Source organism: Saccopteryx leptura, chromosome 3, assembly GCF_036850995.1.
Source record: "Saccopteryx leptura isolate mSacLep1 chromosome 3, mSacLep1_pri_phased_curated, whole genome shotgun sequence".
Taxonomy (NCBI): domain Eukaryota; kingdom Metazoa; phylum Chordata; class Mammalia; order Chiroptera; family Emballonuridae; genus Saccopteryx; species Saccopteryx leptura.
Genome location: NC_089505.1, coordinates 107,473,632 through 107,492,134, shown reverse-complemented (window position 1 = coordinate 107,492,134; position 18,503 = coordinate 107,473,632). Strand labels below are relative to the sequence as shown.

The 18,503-nt window shown below is 45.8% G+C and overlaps 1 protein-coding gene across 2 annotated transcripts in view; it reads right to left on the bottom strand.

Moving 5' to 3' along the window:
* The window catches only part of HDAC1 (histone deacetylase 1), a 47,653-nt gene extending 35,971 nt beyond the window's left edge, over positions 1-11,682 (bottom strand). For both annotated transcript variants that reach the window (XM_066375741.1, XM_066375742.1), the window contains exons 1-2: positions 11,542-11,682; positions 4,274-4,386 (exon numbers count right to left, since the gene is read on the bottom strand). In XM_066375741.1, coding sequence (XP_066231838.1) covers positions 4,274-4,386; positions 11,542-11,590 — 162 coding nt within the window. In that variant the 5' untranslated portion in view covers positions 11,591-11,682. The remainder of the gene's footprint in view (positions 1-4,273; positions 4,387-11,541) is intronic.
* Between the last annotated feature and the right edge of the window lie 6,821 nt (positions 11,683-18,503).

The following is an 18,503-nucleotide window of genomic DNA, read 5'->3' as shown; positions in this document are numbered from 1 at the left end:
ACCATAGGCCTTCAGCAGACTTGAGTAACCCCTTGCTCAAGCCAGCGACCTTGGGTCCAAGCTTTGCTCAAACCAGATGAGCCTGTGCTCAAGCTGGCGACCTTGGGGTCTCAAACCAGGGTCCTCCACATCCCAGTCCGATGCTCTATCCATTGCACCACCGCCTGGTCAGGCTAGAATCCATTTTTAAATTTCTCAATTATCTCTCATGGAGGTTAATATAGTCCCTGGGGTATGACAGTACTCAAAAATATGATGAATGACAGAAAGAGGGCTTGAGGGTGACTCTTGATAATGAGGAAGATATGACTGAGCACAGTAAATAATCCCAGTCAGATGGGGTGGAAAGATGCAGAATCTGATCTGGTTCACTTGGAAGGCCAAGGGGGGAAAGGCGGGAAATAAGGCAAGTTGGGGCCAGATTAGCATGGTGCAGATGTACAATAGGCAGTTCTGGAAAGTCTTCAGGCTTACTATTCCACATTCAGGTATCTTCATCTACAATAAATGTAGTCTGCTCTCTCGAGTCCCTGAAAACCTTGCCACCTTTTATATATTTCATTCCCAGCTGCCTTTCACACCTGAAAAACCTCTCTGGTCCCAAGGTCTGTCTGCTCCTGTTTACCTTCCCTTCCCTCTGGCTTCCCCAGCTGCCTCTGTGGGCCATCTGGGCAGAAAAACTCATCCCCTTTCATTCTCTGGAATGGTGAGGAAGATACTGCTGTTGCTAGGTTACTTAAGCTGCTGGCACACTTTAACAACACTCTTACGCTCTAACCATAAGGCAACATGGGCCCCCAGATCCTCTTTATTTTCTCATTTGGACCTTTGCAGCAGCCTCCTAACTGGCCTCCCTGCTTCTAAAATGCATTCCTGTTCCTATCACTATTTCATGTAAAATCCTTCACTTGTTCTTACTGTCTCCAGAAGAGGTTCAAACTGGAAATCTTTGGACAAAATATGGTCCACACATGTACTGATGTATTTTTGTTTGTACAGGTTTAAAAAAAAACAACTTAGGCCAACAAGTTTTTGCTGGAGGTTTTTGTTGGGAGATTTTACATAATCTAGATTTCTAGCATCTCTTTAAAAACTGTATGGACCAAAGATCAGCAGGAACTGAGTCAAGAAGTTAGACAGTCTATACCTCTGGTAACTAGAGACTTGGTGCAAATTCCAATCATTCTTTTTTTTAGGCATTGAATTTTTTTACCTTGGCCCATCAGAGCTGCTTAGTATAGCGCATCTGATCCTTGCTGAACTTTCCAGCTCTAGCTGCCCCCACTCTTACCTGTAAACTTTACACTATAGCAACATCTGCACACTGAACTACTTACTACTTGTATTTTCCCAAATACACCATATTGTTCTTATCTCTCTGCCTTTTAAAAAAATTTGATCAACAAAAAAATTTTTTTGATCGATTTTTTTAGAGAGAGGAAGGGTGAGAGAGAGAAAGAAACACTGATTTGTCATTCCACTTAGTTGTGCCTTCATTGGTTGCTTCTTGTATGTGCTGATTGGGGATCGAACCCACAATCTTGACGTATCTGGACGATTCTCTAACCAACTGAGCTACCTGAACAAGGTCTCTCTGCCTTTTTGTGTGTATTCTTCCCTTGGCCTGCAACACTAGTTCTCCTCCTGAACTCCAGGCTAAATCTATTCAATCTTTAAAACTGCTTAAATATCATCTCTAGGAAACATCCCAAGGCTCCATTCCTCCTTCGTTCCTCCTGATCTCTGCATCTTGTACATTTTTTTAAAAGATTTTATTTATTGATTTTAGAGAGAGGAGAGAGAATGTGAGGGGACAGTAAGCATCAACTCACAGTAGTTGCTTCTCGTATATGCCTTGACTGGACAAGCCTGGGATTTCAAACTGGCAACCTCAGTGTCCCAGGTCGATGCTTTATCTACTGCACTACCACAAGTCAGGCTACATTTTTTTTTTTTAAGATTTGGCCCTAGCCGGTTGACTTAGCGGTAGAGCATTGGCCTGGCATGTGGAAGTTTCAGGTTTAATTCCCAGTCAGGGCACACAGGAGAAGTGACCATCCGCTTAAGCACTCCACCCCTCCCCCTTCTCTTTCTTTCTCTGCTCCTCCTGCAGCCACGGCTCGGTTTGAGCAAGTTGGCTCCAGGCACTGAAGATGTCTCCATGGCTTCACCTCAGGCGCTAAAATAAAATAGCTTAGTTGCTGAGCAATGAAGCAGTGACCTCAGATGGGCAGAGCATAGCCTGGTGGGAGACTTAGCGGGTGGATCCCGGTCAGGGTGCATGTGGGAGTCTGTCTCTGCCTCCCCGCCTCTCACTTAATTAAAAAAAAAAAAAAAAAAAAAAGATTTTGAGAGAGAGAAGAGAGAGAAAGGCAAGGGGGAGAAGGAGTGGGAACCATAGTTGCTTCTTGTATATACCTTGACCAGGCAATCCAAGTGTCTCTAACCCACAATCACAATGATGCGGCCCGCCCACCAATTTTGTGCGGCCCGCAGACTAATCAAACTTGTGGATTAGTCTGCGGGCCAGTCTGCGGCTGCACAAAATTGGTGGGCGGGCCGCATGTGGCCCGCGGGCTGCAAGTTTGAGACCCCTGATATAGGTTGATGCTTTATCCACTGTGCCACCACAGGCCATGTCAGGCTACATTTTTTAAATTGTTACATTTACAAACTGTGTTACAATTTATCTGTGTATATGTTAGTTTCCAGTACTAGAGTGAACTCCTTAAAAACAGAATTTCTGGCCCTGGCCGGTTGGCTCAGCGGCAGAGTGTCGGCCTGGCGTGCGGGGGACCCAGGTTCGATTCCCGGCCAGGGCACATAGGAGACGCGCCCATTTGCTTCTCCACCCCCGCCCCCCCCTCCTTCCTCTCTGTCTCTCTCTTACCCTCCCGCAGCCAAGGCTCCATTGGAGCAAAGATGGCCCGGGCGCTGGGGATGGCTCCTTGGCCTCTGCCCCAGGCGCTAGAGTGGCTCTGGTTGCGGCAGAGTGATGCCCCGGAGGGGCAGAGCATCGCCCCCTGGTGGGCAGAGTGTCTCCCCTGGTGGGAGTGCCGGGTGGATCCCGGTCGGGCGCATGTGGGAGTCTGTCTGACTGTCTCTCCCCGTTTCCAGCTTCAGAAAAAAAATACAAACAAAAAACAAAAAAAAACAAACCAGAATTTCTATCATTTACAGCAAGGATCGGAAACCTATGGCTCGCGAGCCAGATGAGGCTCTTTTGATGGCTGCATCTGGCTCACAGACAATAATAAAAAAATAATAACGTTAAAAATATAAAACAGCCTGACCTGTGGTGGCGCAGTGGATAAAGCGTCAACCTAGAAACGCTGAGGTTGCCGGTTCAAAACCCTGGGCTTACCTGGTCAAGGCACATATAGGAGTTGATGCTTCCTGCTCCTCTCCCCTTCTCTCTCTCCCTCTCTCTCCCTCTCTCTTTTCCCCCTTTCTATAATGAATAAATAAAATCTTAAAAATATATATATATATAAAACATTCTCATGTATTATAATCCATTCATTTCCTACTGCTCATGTTCATGGTTGCAGGTGGCTGGAGCCAATCACAGCTGTCCTCCAGGACAACACCAAATTTTTATTGGATAATGCCTAACGTACACGGGTCGTTGTATGGCTCTCACGGAATTAGATTTTAAAATATGTGGCGTTCATGGCTCTCTCAGCCAAAAAGTTTCCCAACCCCTGATTTACAGTCTGCCACATAACAGCCACTCAACATATTTGATGAATTAGTATTTAAGAAAATAAGATAATAAATGACATATTGGGGCCTGATCAAGTGGTGGCGCAGTAGATAGAGCATCAGACTGGGATGCAGAGGACCCAGGTTTGACACCCTGAAGTCACCAGCATAAGCGGGGCTCATTTGGCTTTAGCGCGGGTTCACCAGCTTGGGCGCAGGGTCAAACTGGCTTGAGCATGAGATCATACATATGCTCCCATGGTTGCTGGCTTGAGCCCAGAAGTCACTGGCTTGTAGCCCAAGGTCACTGGCTTGAGCCAAAGGTTGCTGGCTTGAGCAAGGGGTCACTTTCTCTGCTGTAGCCCCCCCCAGTCAAAGCACATATAGAAAGCAATCAATAAACAACTAAGCTGCTGCAACGAAGACTTGATGCTTCTCATCTCTTCCTTCCTGTCTGTATGTTCCTATCTGTCCCACTCTCTGTCTCTCTCTGTCTTAAAAAAAACCCAAAAAACATATTGGGAACCACAGCTGATGAGGTTGAGGGGTGGAGGTCCCAGTAACTCACATAGATTTCCATTTTTCGGTAGAGACCATAGTTAAGCAGCAAATTGTGAGTCATGCGGATTCGGTGAGGCTTCATTGGGTGGCCCTGTCCATAATAGTAATTTCCAACATCTCCTGAAGAAGAAAGAGTGACAGTTTCAGTGACACAAACACACACTCCCAGAAGAACCCAGGAATTTTTCCAATAAACTCCTAGGCAAACTCTCTTTATGGTTCAATCTAGTCTTTAAGATTCTCAGTATCTTGAGGAAAGATAACTCCAAAGGAAAAAAGGCAGGGGACCCTGGTGAGGTCAGCATTTATGGATGTCAATCTAGCCTAGTTTCTTCCCCTGGAACCCACAGGCACTACTAAAGAGTGTGAGGAGTTCAATCCAAAGCTACTTGGAAACTGTACCCAGCAAGGTAACACTGTATCTCCAAGGAATCCACTCCCATAACAGAAAAATAACCATCAATACTCAGAATTATTATAAGCCACAGTTCACCGCTTATACAGTTAACCACTTATACACTGTGACACTTTCTAGTTGTCAATGCCCATTCACATTCATTTTCTTACTGGGTCCTCACAATAACCAAGTAAAAGAGTTAAGAAAGGGAGTTTTATTCCTGTGATCTAGAAAAGAAAACTAAACTCTTATCACTTCTTGCTTTATTTACAGCAATAGCCTTCTAACTGGTTCCTCTGCCTTCATATTCAAACTATGTCACACTGTACACAGCTTTGATAACATCCCTCCCCCTGCTCAAAAATACTTATGGCTCTGCTCCCCATCTACTAACAGGATGAAGAATAAAGAACAACTTCAGTACCCTGGCATTCAAGGACTTTTTTAAAAATTGAGTTGGTTTTTTTTTAGATTTTATTTATTTTAGAGAGACAGGGGTGGGGGGGTGGAGCAGGAAGCATCAACTCCCATATGTGCCTTGACTGGACAAGGCCCAGGTTTCAAACCCGCGACCTCAGCATTCTAGGTCGACGCTTTATCCACAGGTCAGGCTAAAATTGATTGTTAGAGAGAAAAGAATAGAGAGAAGTATTGATTTGTTGTTCCACTTATTTACGCATTCATTGGTTGATTCTTCTATGTGCCCTGGGACAATGCTCTAACCAACTGAGCTATTGGGCTAGGGCTCTAACCAACTGAGCTATTGGGCTAGGGCTCTAACCAACTGAGCTATTGGGCTAGGGCTCAAGGATTTTCTTTTTTTTTTTTTAATTTTTTAAATTTTATTTATTTATTTTTAGAGAGGAGAGAGAGACAGAGAGGGAGAGAGAAGAGAGAGAGACAGAGAGAGAGAAGGGGGGAGGAGCTGGATGCATCAACTCCCATATGTGCCTTGACCAGGCAAGCCCAGGGTTTCGAACTGGCGACCTCAGCATTTCCAGGTCGACGCTTTATCCACTGCGCCACCACAGGTTAGGCTCAAGAATTTTCTAAATCTACCTTTCCAGCCCTGGCCGGTTTGCTCAGTGATAGAGCGTCAGCTGGCATGTGAATGTCCCAGGTTTGATTCTGGGTCAGGACACACAGGAAAGGCAACCATCTGCTTCTCCATCCCTACCCCTCTCCCTTCTTTCTCTCTGTCTCATTCTTCTCCCACAGCCATGGCTCAATTGGAGCAAGTTGGCCCCAGACACTGATGATGGCTCCATGGCCTTGCCTCAGGCACTAAAATAGCTCAGTTACTGAGCAACGGAGCAATGGCTCCAGATGGGCAGAGCATCACCCAATAGGGGGCTTGCTGGGTGGACCCTAGTTAAGGTACATGTGAGAGTCTGTCTCTCTGCTTCCATGCTTCTCACTTAAGAAAATAAATAAGTAAATAAATAAATAAATCTACCTTTCCAGCTTCATTTCCTGCTACCTACCTACCACCATGCTCCCCCACAATTCTCTGCCTCTCCCTCTCTCCTCTAGCTGAGAGTAGGCAAACTACTACAACCCTTGGGCCAAATACAATAGGCTGCCTGTCTTCTGTAAATAAAATTTTATTGGCACACAGCCATACCCAAGAGTTTATATATTATCTATGGCTGCTTTCACATTATAATAACAGAGTTGAATAAAATAATTGCCTCCGAGACCCACCCATATGGCACTCAAAGCCTAAAATAATTAATATCTGGCCCTTAACAGAAAGTTTAGGCCCTGGCCGGTTGGCTCAGTGGTAGAGCATCAGACTGGCATGCAGGAGTCCCGGGTTCGATTCCCGGCCAGAGCACACAGGAGAAGCACCCATCTGCTTCTCCACCCCTCCCCCTCTCCTTCCTCTCTGTCTCTCTCTTCCCCTCCCACAGCCGAGGCTCCATTGGAGCAAAAGATGGCCCAGGCGCTGGGGATGGCTCCATGGCCTCTGCCTCAGGCGCTAGAATGGCTGCGACAGAGCAGCGCCCCAGATGGGCAGAGCATCGCCCCATGGTGGGCATGCTGGGTGGATCCCAGTTGGGGCGCATGCGGGAGTCTGTCTGACTGCCTCCCCGTTTCCAGCTTTGGAAAAATGAAAAAAAAAAAAAAGAAAAAAGAAAGTTTACCTATATTTTCTCTAAACACACTAGATTATCACCCTAGCAAAATATATATATATAGCTTGGTTGGTTAGAGTGTTGTTCTGATGCAAAAAAGTTGCAGGTTCAATACTTAGGGCATATACAAGAACATATCAATGTTTCTGTCTCTCTCTCTGCCACCCCTCCTCTCTCTCTCTCAAACCAATAAATTAAAACAAAACAAAACAAAACAAAAAACCACTGGATTATTATCAGCATCCTGAACAGGGCATTCACCTTCACTAAATATCCTTAGTTTAAACTGTTCGTTTGACCTGGAATGTCCTTCCTTCTCTGATAATCCTCATACTCTCATACTACAAAGCCTAGCTCAAGCTGCAACTATATTCCTGACCAGAATAAATGGTCTTGTTCTTTGTGTGCAATTTGTATATAGCACTCAATTCATTTTGTTTCATTCCTGAATTACTGACATTTATATCCACAAGACTGGGTGCTCCTTCAAGGCAAGGACAAATATGCTCTGTATATCACAGAGGCTCAATACAATTTCAAAGAGTTGAACTGAGACTCAGAAAAGAAGTTAAGTGCCTGCGCAAGATCGCACAGCCAATGAATGATCCAGGAGTAAACTCTTCTGACTCTGTATCCAGAATGCTAAAAGCTATTCTGGGTTTCCCAGGTAGCTAGCTACTTCAGTTTGCACTCAATCTAGAGCAGGGGTCTCAAACTCGCGGCCCGCGGGCCACATGCGGCCCGCCGAACAATTTTGTGCGGCCCGCAGACTAATCCACGAAGTTCAAAATATTTTGGATAAAATTAAGTAAGCCTAGGGGCCTACTTGTATTTTTCATTTCTCTAGCATCCTAGCTAGATATTAGCTTAGTTAACAGCAGTTGTGATGCGAACTACAGTTTCTGGTAGTTTTGTGACACTGAGTATACTGCATGTACGATTGTGCTTGTACTGATTTTTTTTTTGTTTTCAACTGCAGTGAGAAAAGTGTTGCGTAACAGTTGCCTTTTGTAGACCTAGTGCGGCCCGCCAAACGGCTGTGATCTTGCTCTGCGGCCCACATGCTGAGTTGAGTTTGAGACCCCTGATCTAGAGGGCTCATTGAGTTTACTTGGTAGAAAGTTTCTGTAATAATACTCCAAAATCTAGTGAACTGCACACTCAAAGATCTCTCCTTAGGAATCCATCAGTATGAGGCAGATTTTTCAGCACCAGTGAAAAAAAATCTCAATCTATCCTTTTTTTTTGCAGAAAGAGAAACAGGAATGGAGAGAGATGAGAAGCCATCAAGTCATAGTTGTAGCACTTTAGTTGTTCGTTTATTGCTTCTCATATATGCCTTAATAGGGGGAGGGATGACTCAAGCAGAGCTACTGACCCCTTGCTCTAGCCAGCGACCTTGGGCTTCAGACAGCAACCTTGGGCTCAAGCCAGTGACCTCAGGGTTTTGAACCTGGGACCTCAGTGCCCTAGGTCAATGCCCTATCCACTGTACCACCACTGGTCAGGCTTTTTCAAAAAATTCCTCTACTGGCCTTACCTGTGGTGGCACAGTGGATAAAGCATTGCCTGGAATGCTGAGGTCACCAGTTCGAAACCCTGGGTTGACCTGGTCAAGGCACATATGGGAGTTGATGCTTCCTGCTCCTCCTCCCCCTTCTCTCTATAATAAATAAAGTCTTTTAAAAAATTCCTTCACTGATTTGAGAGAGAGGAAAGAAGGGAAAGCAGAAGGGGAAGGGAAAGAGACAGAAACATCAATTCATTGTTCCACTTAGTTATTCCATTTAGTTGTGCACTCATTGGTTGCTTCTCGTATGTGCCCTGACCGGGGGTTGATCTGGGACGACATTCTATCCACTGAGCCACTGAGCAACCCAGCCAGGATCTTTCTTTTACTTTTTTTTTTTTTTTTTTTTAGTGAGAGAGAGACAGAGAAAGGGATAAACAAGGCAGACAGACAGGAACGGAGGAAGATGAGAAGCAACAACTTCTAGTTGCATCGCTTTAGTTGTTCATTGATTGCTTTCTCATATGTACCTTGGCCATGGGGCTACAGCAGAGCAAGTGACCCCTTGCTCAAGCCAGTGACCCCATGCTCAAGCCGGATGATCCCATGCTCAAGCCAGCAACCCTGTGCTCAAGCTGGTGAGCCCACACTCAAGCCAGATCAGCCCACGCTCAAGCTAGCAACCTCAGGGTTTCAAACCTGGGTCCTCTACATCCCAGTCTGACGTGCTATTCCCTGCGCCACTACCTGGTCAAGCCTTTTTCCTTTTTTAAACTAAGAGTCTGGAGATCACAAAACTGTGCAAACTGATATGCTTACAAAGTCATAGGATCCAGCCTAAAATGTGCCCTCACCATGGCCCAGCGATCCATCCAAATTTACTTTCCTTGCTCCCTCTTTCACAGCAGCTATTTAACAACGATCATTCTTCAAGATTTCTACTCTACCAACTGCCCTCCTCCACCCTCAGGAAAAGGAATATTCTACTTCATCTTGAAAACTCCCTCAACTCTCCCCATCAAATCAACTTGAACTTTTCCTGACCATTTACCCTCTCATCAAGAAGGAACTTCTTCTATGTGCTCTGGTGTCCATCTCACCTGGTCTCCTCAGGAACCTCTATCATTACTAGCCCCTCTATCCTATATCTTTAACCTTTCCTTCTCTCTGGCTATATTTTCTGTAAGAATTTGAATATGCTCGACTCACAACCACTGTATCTCCTCTTTATCAATAACCATCTCTATCTGCCCTGGACAAGCTTCGTTTGTTAAAAATGGTTCAACCTCATGTCTCCTCTTCACCCACTTCAGTTCCCCTGCACAGGAAATAGTTCTTGCCAATATTTGCCACTCCCTCCCCATCACTTTCTGGTTCACTTACATTTCTGGTGATTCCCTCTGTATCTTTATTCATTTAGTCAACAATTATCTACTGAGAGCCTACTAGAAGAAATCACTGTTTGGGGACTTGAACATACAGAGGTAGATAAGACATGGTTCTTCCCCTTAGACATTTACTATTTGTAAAAAGTATGAACTAGTAAATGGGCAGTTTCAATACACAGCGACAAGTGTTATGACAGGGGAGCAGAGAGCATGAAAGACGCTAGACTTTTCCTCAGTCTACTTCCTTAGAATTCCACCCTGGACCCTCTTCTCTTTCTACTCTATACTTCTTGCATGATCAATTACATCCCTTTCTTTAATAAAACTCCCATCTGCACGCTGACAACTACCAAAAATCTCTATCTTTTCATTTCTGTCTTTTCAGTTGCAGGCCAGAATGGCCAGCTGCCTACTGGACACCTCTAACTTGGATATCCCCCAGGCATCTCAACAAATATTTCTTTAAAAAAAAAAAAAAAAAGGGTTATCAACTGACATATCTCCAAAGACTTCAGCATCAAACTGCCCAAACCAGAAACTTGGGCTCCTGTCTTCTTCCTTAGCCCAACACTCACAAATTTATTTTCTGTCCCACAGTGATAGTTCTAAGGTAGAAATCTGATGAGGTCACTAAACTGCATTAAAACTTCAATGATTCATAAATGCCCTCAGGAGCGAAGTCCACCTTAGCATGCCCTGCCCTTCATGATCAGGTCCCCATTTACTTCTTCAGCCTTGTCACTTCCAACCTTTCCCTTAGCCCTGCTCCCTGCCTTCTACACTCTGCCCTCAAATCTATACCTCAGCCGTACTGCACACATACCTGCTGTCCCCTCTCTCATCTCTAAACTCACTGTGGTCTTTGCCATCCCTGTGCCAGGCTAATAACTCCTGTTCTGGTCCTAACTGAGGTGGCACCTCCTTCCCTAATTCCTGAGGCTGGGCTGGGTGCCTCTCCTCAGTGCCCCTGTAACATGGAGAGTTCCTGAATCCCAGCAAGACACTGGAGGGCAAGCCTGGGTGGCTGTCTACCCTCCCCCTCTCGGAACTGAGCTGAAGATGAGAAGTGACTTGGGCACCTCCCTGACCCCAGCACCTAAATGCTACATATATATATATAGTTTAGAGTAAGCTGCTGGGCAGATTTTTGTTACACGAAAAAGATGCATCCTTCTCCTTCCAACCCCAGGGGCCCCACTTCCCAGTGGCTAACGCAGGCCCTGCTCAGAGACCCGGGGAGGGACAGGAGTGACCACTGGTTGGTGATTCCCGAAGGGCTCTCCCCAAAGAGGATGAGGAAGGAGAGGGGCGGAGAAAGACCTTGGTGTTCTCAGGAAGAGGACAGACCCTTGCAATCTTCCTCATATTCTGCCCCCCACCTCCGAACCAGCCTCCCATCTAGGAGTCCCACTCAAACTCTCCCCCTCGGACTTCAAAATGTCCCACCAAGGTTACTCCAGGCTTCCCCAAGGGGACCCCTGGCTTCAGGCTCTTCCCTCAGTCTCGACCTCCTTTCCAACCCCCTGAGCCTCCGACCTCAGGCCCGACCTCCTTCTCTTAGCTTCCTCCCTCAGCCTCCGTCTCTTTTCCTCTTGAGCCTCTTCCCTCAGTCTCGCCCTCTTTCCTCAGCGCGGTCTCATTCCTCTCAGCCTCCTCGCTCAGCCCCGACCTCCAGCCTCCGTGCCTCCTCCCTCAGCCCGGACCTCCTCTCCCCTCAGCCTCCTCTCCCAGCCTCTCCCCAACGCCTCAGCCTCTCCCAGCCTCCCCTCTCTAGTCTCCTCAGCCTCCCGCTCCCGGATTCGGCCCAGCAAGCCCCGCCCCCGCCTAGAGGACGGTGCTCACCGTCGTAGTAGTAACAGACTTTCCTCCTGGTGCCCTGAGTCTGCGCCATCTTGCTTGCCTCAGGTCCCTCCCGTCCGTCTGTCCGTCCGTCAGGCCTCCCGCTCGCGGCTCCGCTCAGCGTCCGACCCAGGGGGGAGGGGGCGGGCCTCCAGCCCGCTCGGCCCGCCCCTCCCGGACTCACCTATAGCCACGCAGCCCGGGCACTGCTCCAGCCAATCAGCTTGCGCAAGGACAGGCCCGGAACTCGGCAAGGGGCAAGGGCAGCCCGGAGAGGCAGCCCAGGGCCCCCTGGGTCTGTACCAAGGTCCGCGGCAGGGGGGTGGGGGAGCTGCTTTGGGACCGTACCATTAGTCTCCGGGGAAGAAAGCCGGTCTGTAAACTTTACAGTCCCATTATGGTGGTGGAAGCGTGCTTGGAGATCAGAGGCTAACTTTGTAATTTTACAGAGAATCCACCGAGGCCTACGGAAGGGGGGGAGGGAATTGACTTGCACAAGGTCACTCAGCTAAAGAAAGAGCTGAATCTGGATTAGAACTCGGGTTTGAAAGAGGGAGAAATTAACTGACAAAAAGAAGTAGAAGTGCTATAGGCCAAGTACTGTGCAATAACTTTACTAAGGTTATCTCAGTTATTCCAATTCCTCAGTTTTAGAGGAGGGCTTTTTATCCCTATTTTACAGATAAAACATATTAAAGTTGAGACCTTTGACTTGCTTAGATTCATGCAATTAGTAATTGAGTTTTCAACTGTACGCATATTTTGGATGCCCACTATGCACCCAAAACACTAACAAAATGGCAGAACCTAGTCTTTCTTACTCCAAAGCCTACCTCCCTTGATGCAGTCACCCAGGTGGACTATGGAGTACCTTTATTTTATTAATGTTTATTTTATTGATTTTAGGGAGAGAGAGAGAGAGAGAGGAACATTGATCTGTTCCTATATGTGTCCTGACTGGGGATCAAACCAGCAACCTCTGTTGATGCTCTAGAAACTATCTGGCCAGGGCAGGAGTGCCTTCAGACACTAGGAGACCCCTTATACTGGTGCAGGGTTTCTCAGGCTATATGGAAGCTATTGACATTTTGGGCTGGATAAATTTTTTTTTTTTTTAAAGGATACCTTGTCCCTGGCCAGTTGGCTCCATGAATAGAGCATGGGCTGGCATATGGATGTCCCAGGTTCAATATCTGATCAGGGCAGAAAAGAGAAGCGACCATTTTCTCTCTCCTTCCCTCTCCCATTTCTCTCCCTCTTCCCCTCCTGCAGCCAGTGGTTCAATTGGTTCCAGCACTGGCCCCAGACAGGTGTTACCGGGTGGATCCCTGTTAGGGCACTTGCAGGAGTCTATCTCAATCTCTTCCCTCCTCTCACTTAAAAAAAAGTGTGTGGGGGGGATGCTTTTTAAATTTTAATTTATTGATTGATTTTTGGAGAGAGAGGAAGAGAGGGATAGATAGTTAGAGAGAGACATTTGTTTGTTGTTCCACATTCATGCCTTTATTGGTTGATTTTTGTATGTGCCCTGACCCCTGACTGGAGATCAAACCCTCAACTTCGTAGTGTCTGGACAGTGCTCTAACCCAGTGGTCCCCAACCCCCAGGCCGTGGACCAGTACCGGTCCATGGGCCATTTGGTACCGACCCGCAGAGAAAGAATAAATAACTTACATTATTTCCGTTTTATTTATATTTAAGTCCGAACGATGTTTTATTTTTAAAAAATGACCAGATTCCCTCTGTTACATCCGTCTAAGACTCACTCTTGACGCTTGTCTCGGTCACGTGATACATTTATCTGTCCCACCCTAAAGGCCGGTTCGTGAAAATATTTTCTGACATTAAAACGGCCCATGGCTCAAAAAAGGTTGGGGACCACTGTTCTAACCAACTGAGCTACCTGGCCACGGCTGAGCTGGATAATTCTTTATTGCAGGGGGCTGTTCTGTGCATTGTACGATGTTTAGCAGCGTCCTTGGCATCTACTCCCGCTCAGTTATGACAACCAAAATTGTCTCTAGACATTGCATGTCTCCAGGGCAAGTGGGGAAGGGACTGGATGGAATGTCAATTGCTCCCCACCCTACCCTTGAGAACCACTGCACTGGATCAGTCAATCAACCGGTCATTGAAAGCAGAAAGACTGAAAAACATTGTAAGGGGCTATTAAAATAACAATATTAATATTTAGTGGGTGCTTACTATGTGCTAAGTAAGTTACTCACTCACTCATGGTCCTATAGTGAATAAGATACATTTTTATGTCTTTTTAAAGTTCAAAGGGTGCTTGGACACTTGTGTTCTTTACTTGGAAACTGCATTTGGGCCATTAATATAAATAAAGGTTACAGGTCTAAGACTGAGCAGTTCCATTACAGAAACAACAAAGGGCCAGTTTGCCCTATTACCAGTTCTGTGTTGTTGCCTGTACCTCAGAATCTTTCTCTGCCTCCATTTCCCTCCACATAAAATGGAAAGGATAACCCTGGCCGGCCATGCAGCTCAGTCGGTTAGAACCGTTAGAGCATTATCCACGTATACCAAGGTTTTGAGTTTGATCCACTCAACCAATGAATGCATAAATAAATGAAACTGCCTGACCTGTGGTGGCACAGTAGATAAAGTGTCGACCTGAAACACTGAGGTCACTGGTTTGAAACCCTGGGCTTGCCTGGTCAAGGTACATATGGGGTTGATGTTTCCTGCTCCTACCCCCCTTCTTTCTCTCTCTCTAAAAATGAATAAATAAAATCTAAAATAAATAAATGGAACAACAAATTGATGTTTCTCTTCCTCTCACTCTACAATTTTAAAAAATGTTAAAAACACATTGAGCCTGACCTATGGTGGCGCAGTGGGATAAAGCGTCAACCTGGAACACTGAGGTTGCCGGTTCGAAACCTTAGGCTTGCCTGGTCAAGGCACATATGGGAGTTGATGCTTCCTGCTCCTTCCCCTTCTCTCTCTCTCTCTCTCTCCCCCCCCTAAAAATCAATAAATAAAATATTTTTAAAAAACACATTGAAAGTATTAAAATAAACAATAAATAAATAGAATGGAGAGGATAAGAATATAAAATTCACTAACTCTATAGCTGCACACAGTATTCAAATGAGGCCATGGGTGTGGCAGCATTTTATAAAATGCAGAACAGAAATCACAAATTCAAATGCCAACAGAGGTTGGATAGGTGATGTAAATGAGGGTTTATACTATATTTATATTATATATATTAGTTTGATCCAAGTGCTTTGCATATTTTAAAAATTGAATTATTCTTCATTTTCTTTAATTCATTGATGTTAGGCAGTATGGGAGAGGGAGAGAGAGAGAGAGACAGGAACACCCATCTATTCCTGTATGTGCCCTGACCGGGGATTGAACCGGCAACCTCTGCAATTTGCTCTCCAGCCAGAGCTCTTTTTCATTTTCTTAAAGAAATGCTATCCCCCCATCTTTCTTCAAACACAATGCCATCTTCAGGTATCTTTAATTTTCTAACTTTTTAATGAAAATGTGGGTGCAAAAACATTTTGTTTTTCTCTCTTTTTTTTTTTTTTTGTTTGTTTGTTTTTTTTACAGAGGCAGAGATAGACTGGGACAGACAGACAGGAACGGAGAGAGATGAGAAGCATCAATCATCAGTTTCTCCTTGCGCGTTGCGACTTCTTAGTTGTTCATTGATTGCTTTCTCACATGTGCCTTGACCGCGGGCCTTCAGCAGACCGAGTAACCCCCTGCTGGAGCCAGTGACCTTGGATCTAAACTGGTGAGCTCTTTGCTCAAGCCAGATGAGCCCGCGCTCAAGCTGGCGACCTCGGGGTCTCGAACCTGGGTCCTTCTGCATCCCAGTCCGATGCTCTATCCACTGTGCCACCACCTAGTCAGGCTTGTTTTTCTCTTTATTATAAAAACAACAATGTGAACATGATGACAAATAGCTACTTACAGTGTCACTGTTTGGGAGCAATAGGGAATGCGTGGGACTCAGGCAAAGGGAGATCTCATGCCCTACCTGAAAGGGGTGTGGCTACTATCATCTCCATGAGGAGAGATAGGCCCAAGTGAACCAAATCTTCTTATTTAAAAAATATATATATTGATTGACTGATTTTAGAGAGAGAGGAAGGGAGCAAGAGAGAGAGAGAGACAGACAGAAACATCAATCTATTCCTGTATGTGCCCTGACTGGGGTCTGAACCTGCAGCCTTTGCATATCAGGGCAATGCTCTAACCAACCAAGCTATCTGGGCAGGGCCAAATTTTCCTATTAAAAAAATTATTTTTTAGGCCCTGGCCGGTTGGCTCAGTGGTAGAACATCGGCCTGGTGTACAGGAGTCCCAGGTTTGATTCCCAGCCAGGGCACACAGGAGAAGCGCCCATCTGCTTCTCCACTCCTCCCCCTCTCCTTCCTCTCTGTCTCTCTCTTCCCCTCCCACAGCCAAGGCTCCATTGGAGCAAAGTTGGCCCGGGCACTGAGGATGGCTCTGTGGCCTCTGCCTCAGGAGCTAGAATGGCTCTGATTGCAACAGAGCGACCCCCCAGATGGGCAGAGCATCGCCCCCTGGTGGGCATGCCAGGTGGATCCCGGTCAGGTGCATGTGGGAGACTGCCTCCCCGTTTCCAACTTCAGAAAAATACAAAAAAAAAAAATTTTTTTTTTTTTTTTTTTTTTTACAGAGACAGAGAGAGAGTCAGAGAGAGGGGGATAGACAGGGACAGACAGACAGGAACAGAGAGAGATGAGAAGCATCAATCATCAGTTTTTAGTTGTGGCACTTTAGTTGTTCATTGATTGCTTTCTCATATGTGCCTTGACCGTGGGCCTTCAGCAGACCGAGTAATTCCTTGCTCGAGTCAACGAGCTTGGGTCCAAGCTGGTGAACTCTGCTCAAACCAGATGAGCCCGCACTCAAGCTGGCAATCTTGGGGTCCTGAACCTGGGTCCTCCGCATTGCAGTCCGACTCTCTATCCACTGCGCCACCGCCCGGTCTGGCAAAAAAAAAAAATTTAATTTATTGATTTTCTTTTCCTTTTTTTTTTTTTTGAGAGAGAAAGAGAAACATTAATTTGTTGTTCCACTTATTTGTGCATTCACTGGTTTATTCTTTGTGGATTTTTTTGGTTTATTCTTGTATGTACCCTGACTAAGGATCGAACCCTCAACCGTGGTGCATCAGGATGATGGTCCAACTAACTGAGCTACCCTGCCAGGGCCTTTTTTTTTAAATAAGAGAAGCAGAAATCAGGAGTTATATGCAAAATCTCCTCATTTATGCATGTATGTACTATTTATTTATTTTTAGAGAGAGGAAGGGAAACATCAGTTTGTTGTTTCACTTATTATAAATTCATTGGTTGGTTGTTTTTTTTAAGCAAGAGAGACAAACAGACAGGCAGACAGGAAAGGAAAGAGATGAGAAGCATCAACTCGTGGTTGCACGACTTTAGTTGTTCATTGATTACTTTTCATATGTGCCTTGACCAGGGGATGGGGGACTCCAGTCAAGCCAGTGACCCCTTGCTCAAGCCAGCAACCTTGGGCTCAAGCCAGCGACCTTGGGCTTTAAGCCAGCCACCATAGGGTTTTGAACCTGGACCCTCAGGATCCCAGGTTGATACTCCATCCACTATACCACAACTAGTCGGGCAGTTGATTCTTTTTTTTTTTTATGATTTTTTAAAAATATTTTATTTCTTGATTTTTAGAGAAAGGGGGGAGAGAGAGAGAGAGAGAAAGAGAGAGAAGGGGGAGGAGCAGGAAGCATCAACTCCCATATGTGCCTTTACCAGGCAAGCCCAAGGTTTCAAACCGGCAACCTCAGTGTTCCAGGTCGATGCTTTATCCCACTGCGCCACCACAGGTCAGGCCCAGTTGATTCTTTTATGTGCCCTGACCAGGAATGGAACCTGCAACCTTGGCATATTGGGATGATGTTGTAACCAACTGAGCTACCCAGCCAGGGCTTCTCAGTTTTGTAAATTGACTGCTAATTCAGTCTATTATCAAGAGAGCAATAAGAGCCATCCTTTTAAAATGTAAGTCAGTCAGATCATGTCACAGCTCTGCACAAATGCCTGAAGGGCTCCTCAAAATGGCTCCTGACTCCCTCAAGCAGCCATTATCTCCAAGCTGGCCAGGCAAGCTTCTTCCTCAGGCTGCCCCCTCTGCCCAACCAACTCCTTCCCCACAAGTGGCTCACTCACTCACCTCCTTTAAATCTTTGCTCAGACACCTTCTCAATGAGGCCTTCCCAAACCACCCTCTTTAAAAATGCCAGGCCCCCCACTCACCCTGGCTGAATAGCATGGTTGATTAGAGCATCAACCTGATACACAAAGGTTGTGGGATCAATCCCTGGTCAGGGCACATATAGGAACAGGTTGATGTTTCTCTCTCTCTCTCTCTCTCTCAAATAAAAAAAAAAGCCAAGCTCCCTTAATATGATGTCCCTAAATCCCCTTACCCTGCTCTATTTTCTCCTTTGCACACATCACCTTGTGGCATATCACCTCACTTACTTCTTTGTGATGTTTATTGTCTGTCTTCTCTTATTAGAATGTAAGCACCACAAGGGCAGGCTTTATCTATTGTATATCCTATGATCACTTCTCAGCCTTTTGGCTAAGATCAAATGTAGTACTGTATATTCTATGAGCCCAGAACTGAGCCTGGCAAACAGTAATTTTAAATATTTGTTAAATGAGTGAATTAGCTCAACATTTAAAAACATCTTGAAGGTGAATCAAAACATATCTGAAACCAAATATAGCTCTTGAATCAATAGCTATAAAAATGCTAGTGAGAGGGGGAGAATACTGGGATATACACACCCCCTAGGAAGTTCTGTGTAGGGGTTGCCCTGAATCCTTTGAGTTGGGGACTTAAAGGGGTTCAAAGGGCCCATACAGGAAAGCATAGGGACCTCCTCTTGGCCCCCAACATCAACAGGGTTGGGA